The sequence below is a fragment of the Solanum pennellii genome, chromosome 4 (assembly GCF_001406875.1).
Source record: "Solanum pennellii chromosome 4, SPENNV200".
Lineage (NCBI taxonomy): Eukaryota > Viridiplantae > Streptophyta > Magnoliopsida > Solanales > Solanaceae > Solanum > Solanum pennellii.
Window position 1 is genome coordinate 354,534 of NC_028640.1, and position 19,568 is coordinate 374,101.

Below are 19,568 nucleotides of genomic sequence, written 5' to 3' on the forward strand. Positions count from 1 at the left end.
TTCAATTGTATATTCTCTGCCCAAGTCTCTTTTGCCTTTCTCTCTTTCTCATTTTATACAAATTCAAATTGTATATAATCGTCCTATACACTTATAATTATACAATTCGTTTGATACACTTCGTTTTACACAATTCTCTGCCCAAGTCTCTTTCTCTTTCTCGTTTTATACAATTTGCTTCAATTATATATGTATAGCGAATTATACATATATATGTTTGCTATGGAGCGCAATTATGCAAACTTTGTTATATCATACAAATATAAATTTATGTTTACTGTATGTGAAAGTTACCCTTTTTATTTAGGGGGAAGTAATTACAAAAAATCAGTGTGTCAAATGAAATTTAATTTAATGCAACTTTAGACTACCTAGGATTGTTTCACAACCCTTCCTAGAGATATAACTGAATTTGTGCATATCTATCAATCTCAAATAATGTTTGACAAGTTACAACCCCTGATTCTAACTTAGCATTTCGTCTTTTGATCCTCTTGCCTTTGCCCAACTCGTCCGTCACCACTTGTGCGTCGACCTCAATAGGGTTCCTATCGTTCACAACATCTCTAGCAGCCAAAAAATTGTCATGAGTTTGATGTACCATCCCGAATTGAATCATGTTTGGAACCATTAAACGACTACTAAACCCTGTGTCGCTCTGAGAATATCCATAAGTAGCATTTCAGTTGGAATCCTGCCAACCAACATCTCAAATAACTTAACGAGAAACATAAAATAACAACATATCTAATGAACTAAACAAGTAATAACTTATTCCAGTCACGCACGGGCAGTAGTTCTATAGATGTAAAAACCAACAGCTGCTCATATGGTATTGATGCTCGTAGAGCATGTTTTCCACCAATCATATCTTCAACGATCAAATTTCTCCTAGTTTCTATAAGGAGAAAATGATAACAAAGCGAATTAGATGAAAGGTACTAAGCATAAAATGGTGAACATATAAAGTACTTACCTTGCCTTCGAGGGGAAGAAAAACAATTCAATGTCATCAATAGTAGCCTTAATGTGTTGAAATACTTAGGCCATAAATCGTCTTTTAGGAAGCATTTCAAAGTGAAGATAAAAAAAAGTAGCTTTACTTTGTCAGACACACTTAAGCTTTCTTCGTCGGAGAGGTGAGCAACAACTCTGCCAAGCTTATACTTCTTGTTCCATAAGCTTGACGGAGTTGTTGCTCACTCTCCGGCAAAGAAAGCCAAAGTGTCTCTGAAAAAGCAGAGTTACTTTTTCTTAATCTAATGCTTCCTAAAGTCGATTTATAGCCTAAGTATTTCAAAACATCAGAGGCTACTGTTGATGACATTAAATTGTTTTTCTTCCCTAGGAGGAAATGTAAGTACTTTATATGGTCACCATTTTATGCTTAGTACTTTTTATCAAATTCGCTTTGTTGTCATTTTCATTTTCTTTGTGTAGAAACTAGGAGAAATTTGACTGTTTGGTTGAAGGTACAATTGGTGGAGAACATGCTCTACGAGCATTAACACCATACGGGGAGCTGTTGATTTTCACAATCATAGAAATGCCCCTGCATCACTGGAGGAGTAAGTTTCTACTTATGTCGTGTTTTCATTAAATGTTATTTTATGTTCATTGTCAAGTTATTTGAGAAATTGGTTGTGAGGATACCAACTGAAATGCTACTTATGGGGCACTTTCAGAGCGACAAGGCCACTTACTTGGTACCAAACAGTATTCAATCAGGGATGGTACGTCAAACTCCTGACAATGTTTTGACTGCCAGATATGTTGTGAACGATAGGGCCCCTACTGAGGTCGATGCATAGGTGATGACGGTCGAGTTGGGAAAAGATTAGAGTATCAAAAGACGAAATGCTAAGTTAGATGACTATGTTAGAATCAGGGGTTGTAATTTGTCAAAAACTATTTTCTGATCAATAGGAAAGAGTAGGAAAATATTGTTCAGTAAAACTCTGACTCTTATGGTATACCAAAAAACAGACAAGAGGTGAATTAATCATGAAATAATGACCGGGAAACAAATAGTACATAACACAATAATGAACACAACAACTTGTTGACGATAAAGAAAATTGAAGACATGGAACGGGTTGAATGACCTGGTCCAATCGATGTGTATGATGGAGTTAGAGTTTCACTAAGTTCAAGTCACTTATATCGACTAGGTTGCTACTTCTTGTACTAGCTGAAGTCGGCTAGAATTAGATTATGAATAGGATTAGATTATTTGTAATTGTATTATTATTATTATAGTAGTAATTAGTATTGTAGTAGCACTCTATGTATAGTTAACTTAATATTCTACAATTCTTCCTATATAAAAAAATGTACTCAACATTATCAATACAATTCTTCGTTTCTCTAATTCTAGACGTGAGAATTCTACATGGTATCATATCTTATACGCTCTTTCACTCTCTCTGAGTTATGATAAAACAAATCACACGTTCAACTACAAAGGCCGCCTCTACCAACATTATGTAGACCTCTTCATTTCACCAACTCATTGTTGTTTGCTTCATTGAACTTAAGCCAACAAACTGCTTCATATGGAGGACACTAATATCCCAATTGATTCGGGTGATGAGACCAACCTATCTCATTACAGAGAATGATGTAACTAAAAATAGTTGTTTCATTGAGCAATTGCGGGGAAAGTTGTAGAGGTTGAGAAGGATTCAAGAGATAGTGACAACATTAATTATTGAGAGGATAACGATGTGTTGTTAAGGAGTTGGATCTCAAGCGAAATCATGTACCTAATTGTTAATTTCTCAACTGCCAAGGAGATGTGGGAATAATTGGAAAAACCTTATCTTCAAGAGATAAAAGATAAGGAGTTTTAGCTTAAATAACAACTACAAAGTGTCGGTCTAGGAACCAAAAAGATGATGTACATCAAGGAATTCAAAGGCATATCTTACGGCCTTGCAGCCATATCTCATTCTTAATCAATTTGTTTATGCTTTCAGGGATTTTGGTATAAAGGAAGTTGAAGAAGAGGTGCCACAACAAATAAAATAATATGGTATTCTCATACCAAAGAGGGAGGGGAAGTGAAAACAAAAACTTCAACTCCGAAGAAAGAGGTTTGAAGCCTACTGAACAGAGAACAGGTTCTCAGAACAGCCAATGTGGACCAAGTTTTCCAAGTGAAAATAAGGAGAAGAATAACAATTAATGACTCAATTCAACGCAGTAATGTCACAACAACCAAACTTAACCCATAACAAATCATATACGGCAAATCACAACATCATTACCAATATCACCAATATAACTGCCAATCTATAGACAAATCTGATCAAAACTGAAATTTACACGCTTAAAACAGAATCATACTTTTATAGGGAAAATGAACTGCTAAACAGGAAAGAAAACAAACTAATTAGTTAAGAATGACATCAAATTAATCAACGAAACAAAATTATACAAGGATTTAAATAAGACAATAAAAATTTACCTTTTTCAAAGCAACTCCTGGGACGACGAGCTTAATAATGAGCTTTTTTCACTGACCTTGACTTAACCAGATTTCGCCGCAACAAAAAGAAATAGAAGGAAACTCGGGTTCAAACCTTTGTGATTTGGGCATGGTAAGAACACTGATTTTTTTCCCCAAATTTTGATTCTCAAGAACCCTATTTAGGTAATAAAAATAGGGTTAACTCACAAACTTCTCTGGTTATCTCACAAGATAAATGGCTTCTGAGTAAGTTGGGATATCTCGCAATATTTGCTCACTTTACGAAATCAATAGATAATATTACACTTAGTAATCGATTTTATCCTTATAATTCATTGTAGATATTATATTTATTATATTCAAAGGATCATATAAGAAATTATCCTTCTATAATTATAGTTTTTTAAGGAATGTGCAAAGGCAATATATAGACAACTATTATTAGAAAGAGGTTGTAGTAATTTATTACTTCCTCCATTTCTATTTATGTCAATATTTTAGATTTTACGTCCATTAAGAAATTATGTAAGTTTACCATTGCAATTTTATAAGTATACTATTGAAATCAATTTTTCAATAAATGAACATACATTGATTTATTTTGATTAATTAAAAATATAAATTAATCATTAGGTTTTCTTGATTAAATTCATATTTTCAAATCTAATATCGCTCTAGGGTAAAATAAAAAGAATAATATCATTTATGCATTGGTCATGTGGGATCGGCTCCTCTTCATTTTTCCATGTTCTAGCTTGGATTGAAGACACATGTCATAATTTAGAATTAATGGTTGAGATCTAATTGATTAAATCAAAGTCCTAACTATAGTTATTTACTTTCATATAACTATGGTTAGGACTTTGTTTTAATCAATTAGATATCAACCATTAATTTTAAACTATGACATGTGTCTCCAATCCAAGCTATAACTTGGGGAAAATGGATCGGAGAGAAGAAAAAATGTGACATGACAAATATTATAGACCATCTACATTTAGTAAGGACGAGACATAAATAGAAAGGGAAGAAATATTATAGAAAAGTAAATTTATTCTTATTTTAGAAAAATTGTGAAAAAATATTTTATATATGAATTGAGAAACCAATAAATGTAGATCAATGATCATAACCATGTAAGATGTGTGTACTATTATCTAAATGATTGTTAATAGTCTCCAAAACTTGATGGATTTGAACCAATTGAGGATGAGTTTTCTCTCCTGCAATGAGTTCATGAACAACACCATTGATCTCAAGTGAGCTGCATCCTGGTACTTTGTCTATATATTGGCTTTTCATCTTCTTCCTTATCCTTCTAGCATTGTCATGTTTACCTGCTGCAACATAGATATTCGAGAGTAGAACGTATGCTCCGCTATGCCTTTCCAACTGCACAATTCTCTCAGCAGCAGCCTCAGCCAAATCAACAACTCCGTGATTCCCCGAGGCACTTAGTAATGCTCTCCAAGCTATAGCCTCTTCGGAAGGAACACTCGAATTAGGCATGTTTTGTACTATCTTTCTTGCTTCCTCAAGCAGCCCGGCTCTGCATAGAACGTCGATTATGCATCCGTAGTGTTCACCTTTAGGCTCAATATGATACACATTACACATTAGATTCAGCAAATTCAAACCTTCGTTCGCCATACCTGCATAACTAGAAGCAGTAAACATCGAAAGAAACGTAACATCATCCGGCCTAATCCTGGATTTTTGCATCTCATTGAACAACTTTAAGGCCTTTAAACCATTCCCATTCACAGCAAATCCTGATATCATAGCATTCCAACAAATAAGATCTCTTATCGGCATTTCATCGAACACCTTCTCTGCTATATCTAAACAACCACATTTCGCATACATATCAATAAGAGCAGTTCCTAACTTAATACTCAATCCCATTTTCAACTTCTTCACATATCTATGAATCCATACCCCAATATCAACACAACCCAAATGAGCACAAGCAGAAAGTACACTAACAAGAATAGCCTCATCTGGTTCAATTCCACTCATTTGCATTTGTCTAAACAATTGCAACCCTTCTTTAAAGCAATTATTTTGTACATAACAAGATATCATACACCCCCAAACTCCTCTATCCTTCACTAAGCATTCATCAAAAACCAATCTTGCTTCATAAACATCCCCTCTTTTTGCATACCCACAAATCAAAACAGTCCAAGAAACAACACAATTACAAGGAATCTCATAAAAAACAGATCTTGCAGCTTCCACATTGTCAAAACAAGTGTAGAAACCAATCAAACTATTACCCACAAAAGTATCAATCAAGAACCCTAATTTCAAGATTTGCCCATGAACCAATTCACCAAGATGTAAACTTTTCATCCTTCCACAAGCTTTTAAGACATAAGGGAGTGTATAGTTATCAGGGTACATCCCAATTTTCAACATGTTTTTGTATATCTCTGTGATTCTGTTGACTTCATCATCACCTTTGAGTAAGAATGATTTGATCATTGTATTGAATATGCAAATTGTGGGTTCTTGTATTTGTTCAAAGATTTTAAAGCCATAAACTGGGCTACCAAGATTAGGATGTGAACAGAAAGCTAACAGTCTGCTTAAAGCAAAACTGTTTTCCCCAAGTCCACATGTGATTACTTGTCCATGTGCTTGCTTGAGTTGCTTCATATTTTTGCATTTTTCTAGTAGGAAAAGGCACCTTCTTGTGCATATTAACATTAGCTTTGGCTAAATTTTCAATTTTTTTGAAAGAAGAGGAAGGCTTTATGTTGCAGCAGCATTCACTATAAGTATTTTTTTTAATGTAAATTTTTTTAAAAAAAATCAAACCAGGTAACTTACAAAAATCTAATTAGATTAGGAGCTAGATCTTTAGATACACGCTAATTTTGCAATATTATGAATCTTATCGTACATTGACAAATCTCGCTCGCTTGATCTCAGTCCTCTTCACGAATGAGACAAATACCTCGTGAAGGTGAAGACCAGCTGGCTTCATTCTTGTAAATGTGGTGGTCTCATTGCGAACACAAAGAAGAGTGCACCTTGCACCAAAAGACAACAGTTTAGTTGCAAACTTCTTTAACCAAAACCCGAAAGGATCCTTGGAAATCGTTCAGATAACAAACAAAATTATGTAGATTGTGTCAAATCACTCAAAATAGCTCAGTATTCATCCAAACCGTCCAACAAAGTTATAAATCAGCCCTCGAACCTAATGGAGCTGTCGAAACTCAAATCAGCCCTCGTTAGTCTAGAACATTGACTTTAATCGAACTTCAAAACTGAAATTCTTATCTGATCACCTCGTAAATTGCACCACCCAATCCCGCAAGTCACAAATGACATATGAAACCACGAAAAGGGTCAAAACAGGAAAAGAAAAAAAAACATAAAACTCGAAATGACCATTAGGATCACTACAACTTTATGGAGAAAATACTCACTTAAATTAGTGATAGTAACATCTAAGAAATCATTAAATCACAACTCTGTGTGGGTACGATATCTGACTCACTAATCACTGTTACTTAGTGATCACGCACACTTGCGTATGCGTTTGAGAGCAGCACACACCTACGTGCGTAGACTCCACTTGTGGAATTACATTGAGTATATTATTATTGTTTCAAGAGCCAATTATAAAGTCCAATATTACTTTTCTATATTTGCCTGTAAACCAAAAACCTGTACAAAGTCAAAAAGGAAACTTGAAAAGTATTCACAGCCAATTCATGAAAAACAAGTAATCATCTATAAGAAGAAAAGAATACTTACCTTTCATGCAAAGATACTTTTAACTTTGCTCCTTCAATCACCTTTTCCCTAACAAAATAAATGTTTCTTTAAATAGGTATTAATCAGATATTCACTGTTGAAATAGTTCCAAATTAAGCATATGAGGTAAGGGAAAAAAAACATTATGTTATTTTTCTTCTTCTATGTTTTCTTCCTTTTAAACTACCTATAATCTTCAAGAATATAATTGGTAGGAGTGTGTTGTCTTGACGTACGTGCATATATACTAGTAGTCATAGTATTACTATTCTAATTTTTTGTCCTTCAGTTTCTGTTACTATCGATTATTTCTTGTACTTCGATTATCGTTTAGTTCCTTTCGTTTAATTCCCCTAGATTTACAATTTCTTTTAGGGTGAGTTTCTCTGTTGCAGGGGAGGAAAATGAACAATAGAGACAGAGGAATACCATCCCAGAGAACACAAATGTCCAAAGGTGGTATAAGCTTTTCACGAAACTTATTTTTATAACCGAGAAATTTCCGAGAGCTAGTGGGGCACGATTCAAAACTCGATGAATAATCATGCGAGACGTGTTCCCACAGGCTCTTCAGAAAGTATAGTGACTTTTTTGTATATTCTTTTTCTCTCTGGCAGAGACTAAAAGAACCGTTAGCTGGTTAGAAAGACAGTTTACGACAAAAGCCAGTCGAGATTATGATTCCAGTAATAGTGTTGATTACCCAACTGCAGTAGCTGTAGCTGCATTTGTTGTAAAATCAATTGAAGACAAGAGTAACAAGGACCAAACAAAGATAAACATTGGAGCTGATAAACCTTTAAGCAATATTAAGAGTAAAGCAAATGATACAATTGAGAGACCTGAAAAGTCCACAGGTCAGGCCGAACTCTATAACAATCATCCTATATAATAACATTTCACTATACGTAGAAGGTTTTCTTTTAGAATATTATATGTTTTTTATAACAGTATTTCGCTATAGCAACTGAACATTTAGCAGCAATTGAGTTAATGTCATTGCATTCAGAGTCGTTAAAGCCTTTAGCAGCATTTATATAGCTATAATAAAAGCAAAATCATTCATATGTTGTAGTGTTTACTCATTTCCTCCATATTTATGATCAGCTGTGACAGCTGCAAAATCGAGTTCAAAAGTTCCAGACAAAAATGTTGTAATACGAACAGCTACGTTGAATCAAGAACCACTCAACTCCACGCGATCCCTTAAGCAGAGTGCGACCTTTGAGGATAACAAAAAGAACTCCACATTTAAGAACATCGACATTGCATCTGCCAAAACGCCAATTAGACTATCGATGTCTCAAAAAGAGATGACGAAAGGAACAACTACTACGACAGATCATGTAGTTGGAAATTCTAAAGCAAATATTTGGGAGAATGAAGAGATGAAGAAGATCAAAGAACGGTACGAAGTTGTACTGAATTTTATATGATTGAAATTGAAAAACACAAATTGTTGTCATCTAACTACAAAGAGATTTTCAGGTATGAGAAGCAACATAATGTGATACTTGATTGGGAGACTAAGAAGAAGAAAAAGTCGAAACGACACTTGGAGCAAATTGAGGTTGATTCTAATTTCTCTTTTTTAATCTGATAACGAAAACAGTCTCTCTACCCTCCTCAAACTCCACTTTATGGGATTTCACTGGATTTGTTATTCATTTGCTTAGTACATAATAAATGAAATTACAGGCAAAATTAGATAGACGAAGGGCGATGACAAAGCAAAGTTTCTACAACGATATTGGAAGGATCGAAAAGATAGCAGGAGGAGCCAAAGCAAAAGCAGAGCAAAATCAAGAAAAAGAAGAGCATAAGGTGAAGGAGAGAGCAAATAAAATCAGATCAACTGGGAAAATGCCAGCAACATGTTTGTGCTTTTAAGCTAAGATCGATTACACGAAAGAACGTAAATATTGTACAAACAACATCAACATTTGGATGATCTTTCAAACTTGTATGCAAGCATACGTTGTAGAGAATAAACTTTCATCCTAACATAATGGAAAAACAAACTATATATAGTTTTCGATTGTTGAAGTGTAACACTATCGTCTTATCTTTAATTTGAAGTTGTTAGTTAGAACACACTATTTACTTACTTAATTATGTCTTCGACACTCGCTATACTGGATATTTCAGATTTCACCTGTGAATGAAATTACACTGAATATATTATAGTTGAAGGTTAACTAATGAATTCATTTTGTAAATCACCATATATCTCTAGCTCAATGGACTAAAGTTTCAAATGAGCTTAAGACAAGATCTTATTACAAACAAGCAAAAGTACTCCCAAAATATAGAGTATATTGTGTAATATATATACCAAATGAAATCTCTTCCAATCTAGCATGAAAGCCATCAAACAAATAAATATATGTGTTGTCTGAATTATAATACATGTAGCATGTCAGGTAAGACACAAAATTATTAGGTAAAATGACATATTGGACAAATATGTCTATTTATTTGATTTTATACAATTTTAATACCGAATCGAAACAAGATTAGATGGAGGTTCTCTAAAACAAATTTATTTTCATTTCTTGGCTTAACACAAGTGGCAATGAAGCCTAGCCACACAAAATACAAATCACATTTATCCAACATAAAAATAGAATTTTCAGCGTAAAATTAAACAGTTCAATGCTTCTTCAGAAAATCTCCGGCCATCTTCAGATAATCTCCTTTTTTACCAGATTCCGACGACTGACTCCCATCGGAATTTTTCTTCAAAAGTCCTTCCGCCATTTTAATATACTCGCCATATCCACTTCCTGATTTTTCATGTTTTCCTCCACTTGTATGCCCCGATGACTGCGTATGTGCAGTCGCCGCGGCGGTAGCGGTGGTTGTGGAATGATGAGAAGTTTCGTATTTATGGAGATAAGTCTCTGCTTTTCCAACGAATTTCCCGATCCCTGTCTCTTCTAGTTTACCGTACTGTGAAGCGGCGTTAAGGAGGTCAGCGGCAGCTCCGGCGAGCTCGGATTTCTCAAATTGTTTTGGATCGTGATGGAGTTTTGCTTTGGCGGCGTCAGCTACTAGCTTGGCGCTGGACATCAGCTCAGATTTAGATGGCTTCGGGTGGCTGTTGGGCTTATGGGTCGACGAATGACCCGATCCGGATGTGGTCTTGGCTTGTGTTGAATCCATAGAATGAACTAATATTTTTCGATTAATAAAATAATTGAGATGCGAACGAGTTGATTAATTCACGAGATTATATATATGAGAAAATTTGTTGGTTATTGATGAATGAACAATGATAGCGCTAATGAAAATATTTATAAAGAGGTGATTTTTAAAGGTATTAAATTGTTTTGGTAAAGAAAACTGCTAATATTATTATAATTTTGCAATTTTTGGTTGTTGTACAAGTCAACACGTTATGGTGTAAAAGGCTTAAACGAGTAGACAACTCATGTGTGTTATCCGTGTACCAAAATCATACAAGTTGAGGAAAGAAATTATGTTTTTATCAATTTCTTTTTAGTTGTAATAGCAAGATGACGGGTGCATCGTCAACGATTAATACATATTAATTAAAGAATAAATTACTTATTATTCGTGTAATAATTTTATTAAACATAAAAATATACTGAAGTATAAATATGAATTAAACTTATTACTTATTAGATAAAATGTGTTTAGTGGAGTGGTGGTTTTGAACTTCACTTTGCATTATGAGATTGCAAGTTCTAAACCATCTATTCTCTTATAAGTTGATTTAGATGAATTCGTAATGGATTATCCCAACTGTAATATCTTGTATTGAATAATCGTATATTGAGAGTATCATTAGTGACCTTCTATCGAAATTCTTCCTCTCACCCCTACAATATCCACGTGCATAAATGTTATATCTTTTATTAATATGATATTTCAGCATATGATTCAATTTTTAACACAGACAATCATAATCTACTCAGAATTAATACATGAAAATAAGGAAGGGAAAGAAAAATGATTTTGAAACCTAAATAATGAAGAAGAAAAAATAAAATCAATTAAATTAAAATATCAAAATAAAATTAACATTTTCTACGTATATCACACTAGTTTAATACTCTAGCTATACGAGACTTAGGTAACAACTCCCCTTAGTTAATATACGAGTGTGACTATTAAGGAAATTAACTCTGTTTTGCTCCATACCATAGTCTAAAACCCAAAATTTCAAGTCAAAAGGGATACAAAATCTCGATACACTTACTGTCCAAGAAGATAATCTTTGTTTTGGCGAGCTCATCACATCTCCATCTTCTTCCTCCAGCAAAATTCATCCAAAAAGTTTCTGTCTTTGCCTTGCTTCTTGCTGTATTCTTGAAACCCCACATTGATTCTGCAGGTACCTTCTTAGATTTTTTTTTTTAGTTTAAATGAATATTTATGTGTTTCTGGGGAACCCCTTTGTGTATATATTTGTGGGTCTTTCCTCTTTTTCCCTGGGAATTAATTAATCTTTGATTATGAACCATTGGAAGAAATCTTGAAACGGGGTCCTTAAGTAGTACATGCTTCATATTGGTACTAACTTTTGTGTAATTGTCAATTTTAGACTTCTTGATAGAAACTTATATGTGGTTGATTGATTTAGATTGATTATTGTTAAGGTTTTAAGATAGAGTTACAATCATGGGGTTGTTGAGTTTTGACTTATAGTGATATACTCACTTTGTCCCAATTTATGTTACTACTATCTTTGGCACATCCCAAAAATGCTTCTTTTATGCCATTATCTTCCTGCTAAACCAACTAATTCGATCTAACCCGGTGGACTTAGAGCAAAAATGTGTTCTTTCAGAATAAGCTTATCATGTTTAAATAGTTTCAACCTATGCTAAGATATGATTTGAAGAGCAGATTAGCTGTAAGCAGATGACTAATTCTCTCTGTAAACCACGGATTCAAGGTCTAGTTGAATTACGACTATTATTACTAGTCTTTATTTCCCTTCTCATCCAGCTTGAGATTCCCTTCTCACTGGGCCCACGGCTTCTCGAAGAATGTTTGATATTATCATTTGTTTTCTGTGGAATTTTGGCAACTTACCTGAATTCAGATCCATTGAAGCATTCAAATTTTAAACTTTGATACCATGGTTTCTCCATTAAACTAGCTTGTCGACTTTTACTTTAACGTTTTCCTCTATTGTGATATTTAAGTCAAATTAACTTCAAAAGCTTTGTCTAGTCATATAAATACGGAACGGACAGCTGTGCAATGTGACATAGCAAGTATTTCGTGATTGAACATCAGTTAAAACTTAAATCAGTGTTATTAAATATTAGCTCAATTCAGCTAATGATGTTCAAAGTGATCTCTCAACAAGAAGCAGTGGTTCTTTGATCTCAACTTTTTCAAGTTTGAGTAATATGAACATTATTGTATTGAATGCTGAAATTATTAATTTTAATTGAAATTTGACTAGTAGAGTACTGAGTTTATATATGTTCAAAGTTTCCTTAAATTGTGCACTTCATTTTAAAGCAAAGTGCGATTCATTTTTCACTTTCCACTCTAGCTCCATGGATATTGTTGCTTCTTTGTGCTTTATGCTTCTAAAGGTACCGAATTAAATATGAGGAGCTATTTGGATGTAAAAATTCTATTTTTCTTCGAAATACTACTGCTCTCAGGGATTACTAGTCTGCCACTCATGGTTTGGCATCCTTATATTCTAATACCAAATATTTCGCTCTTTTCCCAGGGAGATTTGAGTTGTTCAAGTATAATCCATGTGGGGCTATTAGATATCAGTATGAGTTTGACTTTTTCAATAATCAAATAAAGGAGAATGGCAGGTCTTTTTTCGAACAATTAGAAGAGAGATTCAAAAAAGTGTAGCACAATATGTATCGCCCTGTGCCTATTACTACCCGAGGTGGGGAACCTACAGATAGTGGAGATCCTGTGGTGTCGTTGGACCAAGTTCCACGTTGGAGTAATGCTGAATTTAGGTATGCACATGAGAATGAAGATCCTACTAATTCATGCTTTCCGGATCCTTTGGCTTCTGCTTCTGGGTCTGAATGCAACGCTAGTGGCATAGTTTCCAAGTTTCCCATGGATCATGAGATTAACTCCAAGATATACTTGTGGAGAGGCGATCCCTGGAATCTCGAGGTAGATGCTGTTGTTAACTCTACTAATGAGGTAAGAGGTGACTATTCATGTAGCAGTATTTGTTTTGCATGTCCGTCATAAATGTGAGCATCTTTTTGTCGTTTATTATTGAACATCTAGGTATGCCTGCAATGTTTCATGTGAGATGGCAACATAAAGGCGAACTTGTAGCCAACAAATTAGCTACACTTCCATTTTATTTTACTTTTTTGAAGGTTTTCAGTCTTTGAAGCCAACAGATTATCTCATCTGTGTATTCTCTGATTTAAGTGAACTTCGACTAACTTTATTAAGCAAGGGGATGACTGCAATTGTCGCTTATTCTTGAACTGAGACTCGATGTCCAAAACATAATCTTAAATTTTCTTTTCTTTTCTCTGAAAGAATGAGGTAGGTAGGTGGGTTAGCATAAAAGTTGATAAGCGTGAAAATGTTGATTTTGGTACCAAAGGCATGAAGAATCTGTGTTCTTTTCGGGATTTCAAGTTTAGAACTGTCTAGAAATTGAAACCTGTAGTCTTTTTTATTTTGTCCCGTAAATGTCTTGTTCACTTTCCTGAACATTATGTGGAGCAACAATGTGATGGGAGATATAAGATATGGTGTCACCTATTTTTATATTTTATGTAGACATTTACATGGTGTATCATTTATTGATCTATACGCTTCAACATGAGATTTATACCTCTTTTTTGGTGGTCAAAAGAACTTAGACGAAGCTCACAGCAGCCCAGGATTGCATGCTTCAGCTGGACCCGGTCTTGCAGAAGAGTGTACCACATTGGTAGGTTCTTTCGTGCATGAATATGTGTTTAGGAATTAATTTTGATTTTCTTTTTTTCTGTGCTGGTTTGCAAATAGAAGTTAGAGTATGACTTGTGCGAACTGTTGAAGTTCCAGTTTGTTCATTCCTTCTTCTAACTTAAGAAAGTTATCTCCCACTTTTTAAAATTTGTTCTGTTCTATTCAACTAGTGACAGTGATGTTGACAGACTAATATATGGTTTACTTTTCCTTCATAGGGAGGCTGCCGGACAGGAATGGCAAAAGTTACAAATGCTTATGATCTTCCTGCTAGGTGGGTATACTGGGTTGTTTTTCTCAGAACTTTTGCAACAAGCTTTTCCATAATTTTCATATTTCTGCTTGCACTAGAAGTTAATTAATGTACTACAATGTTCTCACTTGTAATAAATACCCATCCTAAGTATTATCTTTTGTTTTTCTTTGTTAGATCTGTAACCTAATTCTTCTATTTGTTGATGTGAAATATATTTCTCTTTAAGTTCAAATAAGGAAATCGAGCCGTTTTCTTAGATATCCATTTTTTCAGTATTAAAAGAGAAAAAGGGAGAACACTGTGAACCCAACTAAGCTGGCTGTACATAAAAGGAGCATGTACTCTGAGAATATGCTTCTCAGATGGAGCTTGGAGATTCTCTATTGGATAGTTACTACCTACTGCTCTCGTTGAACATGTAAAGAGATCCATACTTGTATGTTCAATGGAGTTGTCGTAGAACAATAGTAAGTGGGTTGGTTAGGAAAATCCCATGTCCCAGCTAAGTTGCACTAATATTTGAAATATTCTCAAGAAATTTCAGTATGAACAAACAGTTTGACTCGTTTGGATTTTCTGACATAAGAATCCAGTATAGTAATAGTTTAATAAATTCAGTTTTATCTTTAACTGTACTTTCGAAGTGCTTATCCATTCATTGAAACCATTAGGCCGCTATTACTGCCTGTTTCAATAGTCAATGCCGGTCCACTATATCTTGCTTTAATTTTTCACACCTCAACTATTGATGAAAATTGAAGCAATCTTGGCACCTTAACTTTGCTGATAAGAACATGGTGATTCACACATACATACTCAACCAAAAATAAAGGAAGAGCAACTTCACTTAATGTTTTAATTCCAAGATCCGATCATGGTTGTTTAGGTTAGCTATATTCTTGTATCACCGTTTAAACTGCTATGGTCTGTTAAAGTTAAAAGCAAGAAACATTAAGTGTTGAACTCTGTTTTACATTATCATTTATCACGATACTAGCATTAGTGGAAGTTGTTTAGCATTTTCTAACTATTGACCCCATGTTTATTTTGTTCTTGCATTGTGCAGGAGGGTCATACATACTGTTGGTCCCAAGTATGCTGTAAAATACCATACTGCTGCAGAGAATGCGCTAAGCCATTGCTATCGCTCTTGCTTTGAGCTTCTTATAGAAAATGGGCTCAAGAGGTTGTCTTATTGTTGTAGTTTCATCTGTTACATTTTAGTTCCCTGATGTTGATTATTGAAGGAAAAGAAAAATAGAAGCAAAAATATAAAAGACCAATCTTGGCCCTAGGACTTTGGTCTAGTAGTAAGAGCACAACACGTGATGTGTTGGTTAGGCCCACGTCATGAGCTTGAGCTCTGCCACAGATAAGAGGTCCGGGAATTAATTGGAGAGGATAAAGGAGTGGACTCATTAATCACTGATCTATAGCCCTTGGGTATTTTTTGTATAAAAAGAAACTGATCTTGAGTCTTATAAGGTTTAAATATTTGGAAGTTGATGTAACCTCGTTGTATCATGTGGATGCAGCATTGCTATGGGCTGTATATATACAGAAGCGAAAAGTTACCCACGAGAACCAGCTGCTCATGTGGCAATAAGTGAGATATCTTTGTTGGCTATTTTCATAATTTCTAATGTTTCATAATTGATGTTCAAGTTGCAGGTATACATTACTCTGTTTTCTCTGTTGCATTAATGCTATTGTATCTCCATTATAAATATGTTTTTAACGTGTATTCCAATGCTTTAGCTTCCAATATTTTGTTCCACGTTTTCATGATGACATCTCTATTTCACTTTGATTAGGAACTGTAAGGCGGTTCATTGAGAAACAGAAAGATAAAGTAGAGGCAATTGTTTTCTGTACTACTACATCACAAGATACGGAGATTTATAAAAGGTATTCTTAGTACATCAATTTTCTTGTAGATAGCAGAGGAAGGAATTCCTTCAGTTCCTATTTCTTTGAGAATCCCAACCATCCATCTTTCGAGTGGTATTAATTCGTTCATACCTTTGCTCTGCAGATTGCTTCCACTCTATTTTCCTCGGGATAAGCATGAGGAGGAAGTTGCCCTTCTAAAACTTCCTGCAGATGTTGGGGATGAAAATGGGGAGACAACTATAGATGAGCGTAAAATTAGGATAAAACCGTTACCAAATGTCAAAAAGTCCAATCCAAGGATTGCCCAGGCCTCTGTTGATTTGTCTGTCAGTAATGTTGGTTTGACCAGGTTAGTGGCTAATTGTGCATCTACACTTGTGGATTATGCTTGGTATGCTGTTATTTCTGTTTGTTCATTATTAAAACGATAAATAAAATAACCCAAACTATTACAATTTTAATATTAGCCGTATCCCATCAGAACTGACGCACTGTCAAGCAACTATCCTTGTAATTAGAGTTCAACATCACTTGCGCTGGTAAATTTCAAAAACAAATGCCATTAATACAGGAATTTTCTTGTTACTTCAACAATGGAATATTACTTGGATGAACATGTTCATGTTTTGATGGATTTTGTCTTCTTCTTTCTACGTTCTAGTCTTATTTGTGAAGGATATGCCTTTATTTACTTTTATCATCAAGCCTTAATGAAATGATTTTTCTGAAGTAGGAGTTCATCCTATTTGGATGCTTTTCTGGATCCTGCTTTTATGTCCCTGATCAAGGACCCAGATCAGCGACGGAAAGAACAATGGGAAAAAACTGCCCAAGCTCAAACTAGCTGGAACTTCTTTAAAATGTTTGGATATGGTGACGTCGCAGGACCTCCTTTGTCAGCTGCAGAAGAATATTCGCTTCATTCTAGATATCTTGCAAAAGCAAATACTCTGAATTTTTCAGAAATTGCAGAAATGAAGATTGTGTAAGCACCTTGCTGTATAGTATATGTCTCTGCAGACTTTATTTATTAGTCCATGGTACCTAAAATACATGAAATATCTGTCTAGTTGTCCAAATATGTACTTGTTTGGGTACAAAGTGGTTTAATTGATTTTTCATCTTATGAACAACTAGTTAAGTCTCGTTGACATAGTTAGGATCAAGCTCAGATGAACTTGTGTTATATTGCTCAACTACCATGTCAGAATTGACTTCGTTTCAGCTACCGAGGAGGGGTTGACAGTGAAGGCCGTCCAGTAATGGTTGTTGTGGGGGCACATTTCCTGCTAAGATGTCTTGATCTGGAGAGATTTATTATCCATGTTGTAAAGGTACGTGATACTTGCTTGCTTTCCCTCCGCCGCCAAAAATATAGGTTAGATATGATCTATTGTTCATATCTATTGAGCTGTTCAATAATTTGTCATCTTTGATATAACTGCACAAATTTTCTGTAAAAGATTACATTATATGTCAATTTGCAGGAATTTGAACCATTGATACAGAAACCTTACTCTATTGTGTACTTCCATTCTGCTGCAACTCTACAGATGTGAGTATCATCCTTTCTCACATTGGCCTGTCCCCCTTGCTCAGTACGAGGAATAAATTTCTTATTTTACTTTTTTGGTGAATTATCTGTTTTATGGACTTGTCCAATTGATAAAAGTTAAAGGTTAAACATCGGATGTGTATTTTGTTCTTTTCTTGGGTAATATTATATAATATATGCTTTTTCCTACCTTACAGTTCTATTTTGTTTTGTGATGTTAATAGATATTATCTTGTTGTACCAAAACAGGCAACCAGATCTAGGATTAATGAAGAGGATACAACAAATTCTTGGTCGCAAGCACCGGCACAACCTTCATGTATGCAATGCTCTCCTCTGTTCCCCTTGTGCCATGGTTCCCCAATGTTTTTACTTGCTGTCATAAAAGTAGTTGACTTTCTGTATTCTAAATCTCCTTTTTCTCTGGGCAGGCGATATATGTTCTTCACCCTACTTTTGGACTGAAGAGTGCAGTTTTTGGTTTACAACTCTGTGTGGATAATGTGGTACTTACGGTCCTATTATCGTCCTCTCTGTCTTCTCTCTAATGTCATTCTTGCATTACAATGTGGATTTCAATCTTTTTTTCTGAAGACTTGTTTCCTTTTGCACTAATTCTCAGGTATGGAAGAAAGTAGTATATGTAGATCGTCTTCTGCAATTATTCCGCTATGTTCCTCGTGAGCAGCTGACGATTCCAGATTTTGTTTTCCAGTTAAGTAATCATTCATTTTTCTGATCATAATTATGAATTTCAAGTGTGAAAACAGCAGAAGTTTTGCACATTATCAGTAGCTCCATTGAGAAAGTTGCGATATAATTGATATCCAATTTGTGAAAAGTAGCATCTTAAAGCTCAGAAATAGATATTCAGACTCCTACAAGGGAAATACCACACTTAGTATCCCTGTTTATTTAATATTTTATTCATGAAACTTGACCCTGCCTAGGGAATTTGTGATAAGGAATCCTAGAAAAGATCGAGAGTCCCTCCGTAGTCTGTTCATGCAAATGAGATCTTCAGTGTGGGAGGCTGGAGCAGCTGAAATAAAGAACAGTCTGGTTCTTGTCATAATTCATCTCTCTGAATGTCATGCAGTTCTTTACGTGTAGAGCTGTCGTTCCTGTAATATAAAGAACAGAATCGAGTAGATTAAATGGACTGATAATCATGTTTCTGTTGCAGGCATGATTTGGAAGTAAATGGAGGGAAGGGCCTGATTGTGGATCCTAGAACCAAGTATGTTTATCAGAGACCATAGTCTCAAACTTCATCCGATAAAAGAAGAAAATAGACGCTGTAGTAAGATTGTGAAATTTGTTTATCATTTTATCGCACTTTAAATTTGGCTGTAATTGTTTTGTGCAATATTAGCAGTGTATTTAGCTAACTTTGTCTGTAATTTGATTTATTTATGCAACCATATGTCCAGTCCTGTGCTAGCTAATGGCAATAAATTTCTTTGTTTCTGCAACATTTTCCCTTCTAGATATGTCATTTGAGTCCTAAATGAAGGCTTGACCTGCCCCTTATTTTAAGTTAAAAGTCATAAGCAGTTTCTTAGAGTTTTGTTCGTGTTTTTCAGTTAGACACCTTACCTTGGACAAAACATGCATTTTTAATGTTTAAGCACATAATTAACATGTTAAAAATATATTATATGTAGTTGAATTTAGAA

The 19,568-nt window shown here is 34.7% G+C and overlaps 4 protein-coding genes and 1 long non-coding RNA gene across 8 annotated transcripts; 2 read left to right on the forward strand and 3 right to left on the reverse strand.

Moving 5' to 3' along the window:
• Nucleotides 1-233: 233 nt before the first annotated feature.
• On the reverse strand, nucleotides 234-3,807 carry LOC107016153. Its single transcript, XR_003577936.1, has 2 exons — nucleotides 3,470-3,807; nucleotides 234-694 (listed from the first exon to the last, which is right to left on the reverse strand). It is a non-coding gene; the product is annotated as an uncharacterized LOC107016153 (long non-coding RNA).
• Nucleotides 3,808-4,553: 746 nt separating this feature from the next.
• LOC107017197 (pentatricopeptide repeat-containing protein At2g20540-like) lies at nucleotides 4,554-6,214 on the reverse strand. Its single transcript, XM_015217468.2, has one exon. It carries the CDS (start codon nucleotides 6,182-6,184, stop codon nucleotides 4,592-4,594), a length of 1,593 nt encoding a protein of 530 aa, XP_015072954.1. The 5' UTR covers nucleotides 6,185-6,214; the 3' UTR covers nucleotides 4,554-4,591.
• Nucleotides 6,215-7,281: 1,067 nt separating this feature from the next.
• Nucleotides 7,282-9,441, forward strand: LOC107017149 (remorin 1.4-like). Of its 3 annotated transcripts, none has more exons than XM_015217421.2 (6): nucleotides 7,282-7,369; nucleotides 7,619-7,699; nucleotides 7,861-8,100; nucleotides 8,351-8,651; nucleotides 8,732-8,813; nucleotides 8,942-9,441. In XM_015217421.2, exons 2-6 carry the CDS (start codon nucleotides 7,648-7,650, stop codon nucleotides 9,131-9,133), a joined length of 867 nt encoding a protein of 288 aa, XP_015072907.1. In that variant the 5' UTR covers nucleotides 7,282-7,369; nucleotides 7,619-7,647; the 3' UTR covers nucleotides 9,134-9,441. The 3 variants fall into 3 exon arrangements, with proteins under 3 accessions (XP_015072907.1, XP_027772348.1, XP_027772347.1); XM_027916547.1 differs by having other exon boundaries at nucleotides 7,330-7,369; nucleotides 7,639-7,699; XM_027916546.1 differs by lacking the exon at nucleotides 7,282-7,369 and having other exon boundaries at nucleotides 7,376-7,699.
• A 258-nt stretch (nucleotides 9,442-9,699) lies between these two features.
• LOC107016027 (nodulin-related protein 1-like) lies at nucleotides 9,700-10,704 on the reverse strand. The gene has a single exon (XM_015216502.2). It carries the CDS (start codon nucleotides 10,406-10,408, stop codon nucleotides 9,896-9,898), a length of 513 nt encoding a protein of 170 aa, XP_015071988.1. The 5' UTR covers nucleotides 10,409-10,704; the 3' UTR covers nucleotides 9,700-9,895.
• A 650-nt stretch (nucleotides 10,705-11,354) lies between these two features.
• LOC107018325 (protein GDAP2 homolog) lies at nucleotides 11,355-19,400 on the forward strand. 2 transcript variants are annotated; one of them, XM_015218786.2, is made up of 15 exons: nucleotides 11,355-11,603; nucleotides 12,966-13,411; nucleotides 14,088-14,165; nucleotides 14,404-14,459; nucleotides 15,508-15,627; nucleotides 15,977-16,047; nucleotides 16,256-16,349; nucleotides 16,477-16,683; nucleotides 17,065-17,319; nucleotides 17,560-17,668; nucleotides 17,822-17,889; nucleotides 18,139-18,208; nucleotides 18,321-18,395; nucleotides 18,512-18,603; nucleotides 19,076-19,400. In XM_015218786.2, exons 2-15 carry the CDS (start codon nucleotides 13,109-13,111, stop codon nucleotides 19,149-19,151), a joined length of 1,674 nt encoding a protein of 557 aa, XP_015074272.1. In that variant the 5' UTR covers nucleotides 11,355-11,603; nucleotides 12,966-13,108; the 3' UTR covers nucleotides 19,152-19,400. The 2 variants fall into 2 exon arrangements, with proteins under 2 accessions (XP_015074272.1, XP_015074273.1); XM_015218787.2 differs by having other exon boundaries at nucleotides 11,356-11,603; nucleotides 17,068-17,319.
• Nucleotides 19,401-19,568: the final 168 nt, after the last annotated feature.

What these genes read in the sequence shown, in the direction of transcription:
- LOC107017197 (XM_015217468.2), bottom strand. Translation starts at nt 6,184, where the DNA reads ATGTTAATATGCACAAGAAGGTGCCTTTTCCTACTAGAAAAATGCAAA.
- LOC107016027 (XM_015216502.2), bottom strand. Translation starts at nt 10,408, where the DNA reads ATGGATTCAACACAAGCCAAGACCACATCCGGATCGGGTCATTCGTCG.
- LOC107017149 (XM_015217421.2), top strand. Translation starts at nt 7,648, where the DNA reads ATGAACAATAGAGACAGAGGAATACCATCCCAGAGAACACAAATGTCC. An exon ending in GAGACCTGAAAAGTCCACAG is followed by an intron (nt 8,101 to 8,350) that starts GTCAGGCCGAAC and finishes ATTTATGATCAG; the next exon opens with CTGTGACAGCTGCAAAATCG. An exon ending in ATGAAGAAGATCAAAGAACG is followed by an intron (nt 8,652 to 8,731) that starts GTACGAAGTTGT and finishes AGAGATTTTCAG; the next exon opens with GTATGAGAAGCAACATAATG.
- LOC107018325 (XM_015218786.2), top strand. Translation starts at nt 13,109, where the DNA reads ATGTATCGCCCTGTGCCTATTACTACCCGAGGTGGGGAACCTACAGAT. An exon ending in AGTAATGTTGGTTTGACCAG is followed by an intron (nt 16,684 to 17,064) that starts GTTAGTGGCTAA and finishes ATTTTTCTGAAG; the next exon opens with TAGGAGTTCATCCTATTTGG. An exon ending in TCTGCTGCAACTCTACAGAT is followed by an intron (nt 17,890 to 18,138) that starts GTGAGTATCATC and finishes GTACCAAAACAG; the next exon opens with GCAACCAGATCTAGGATTAA.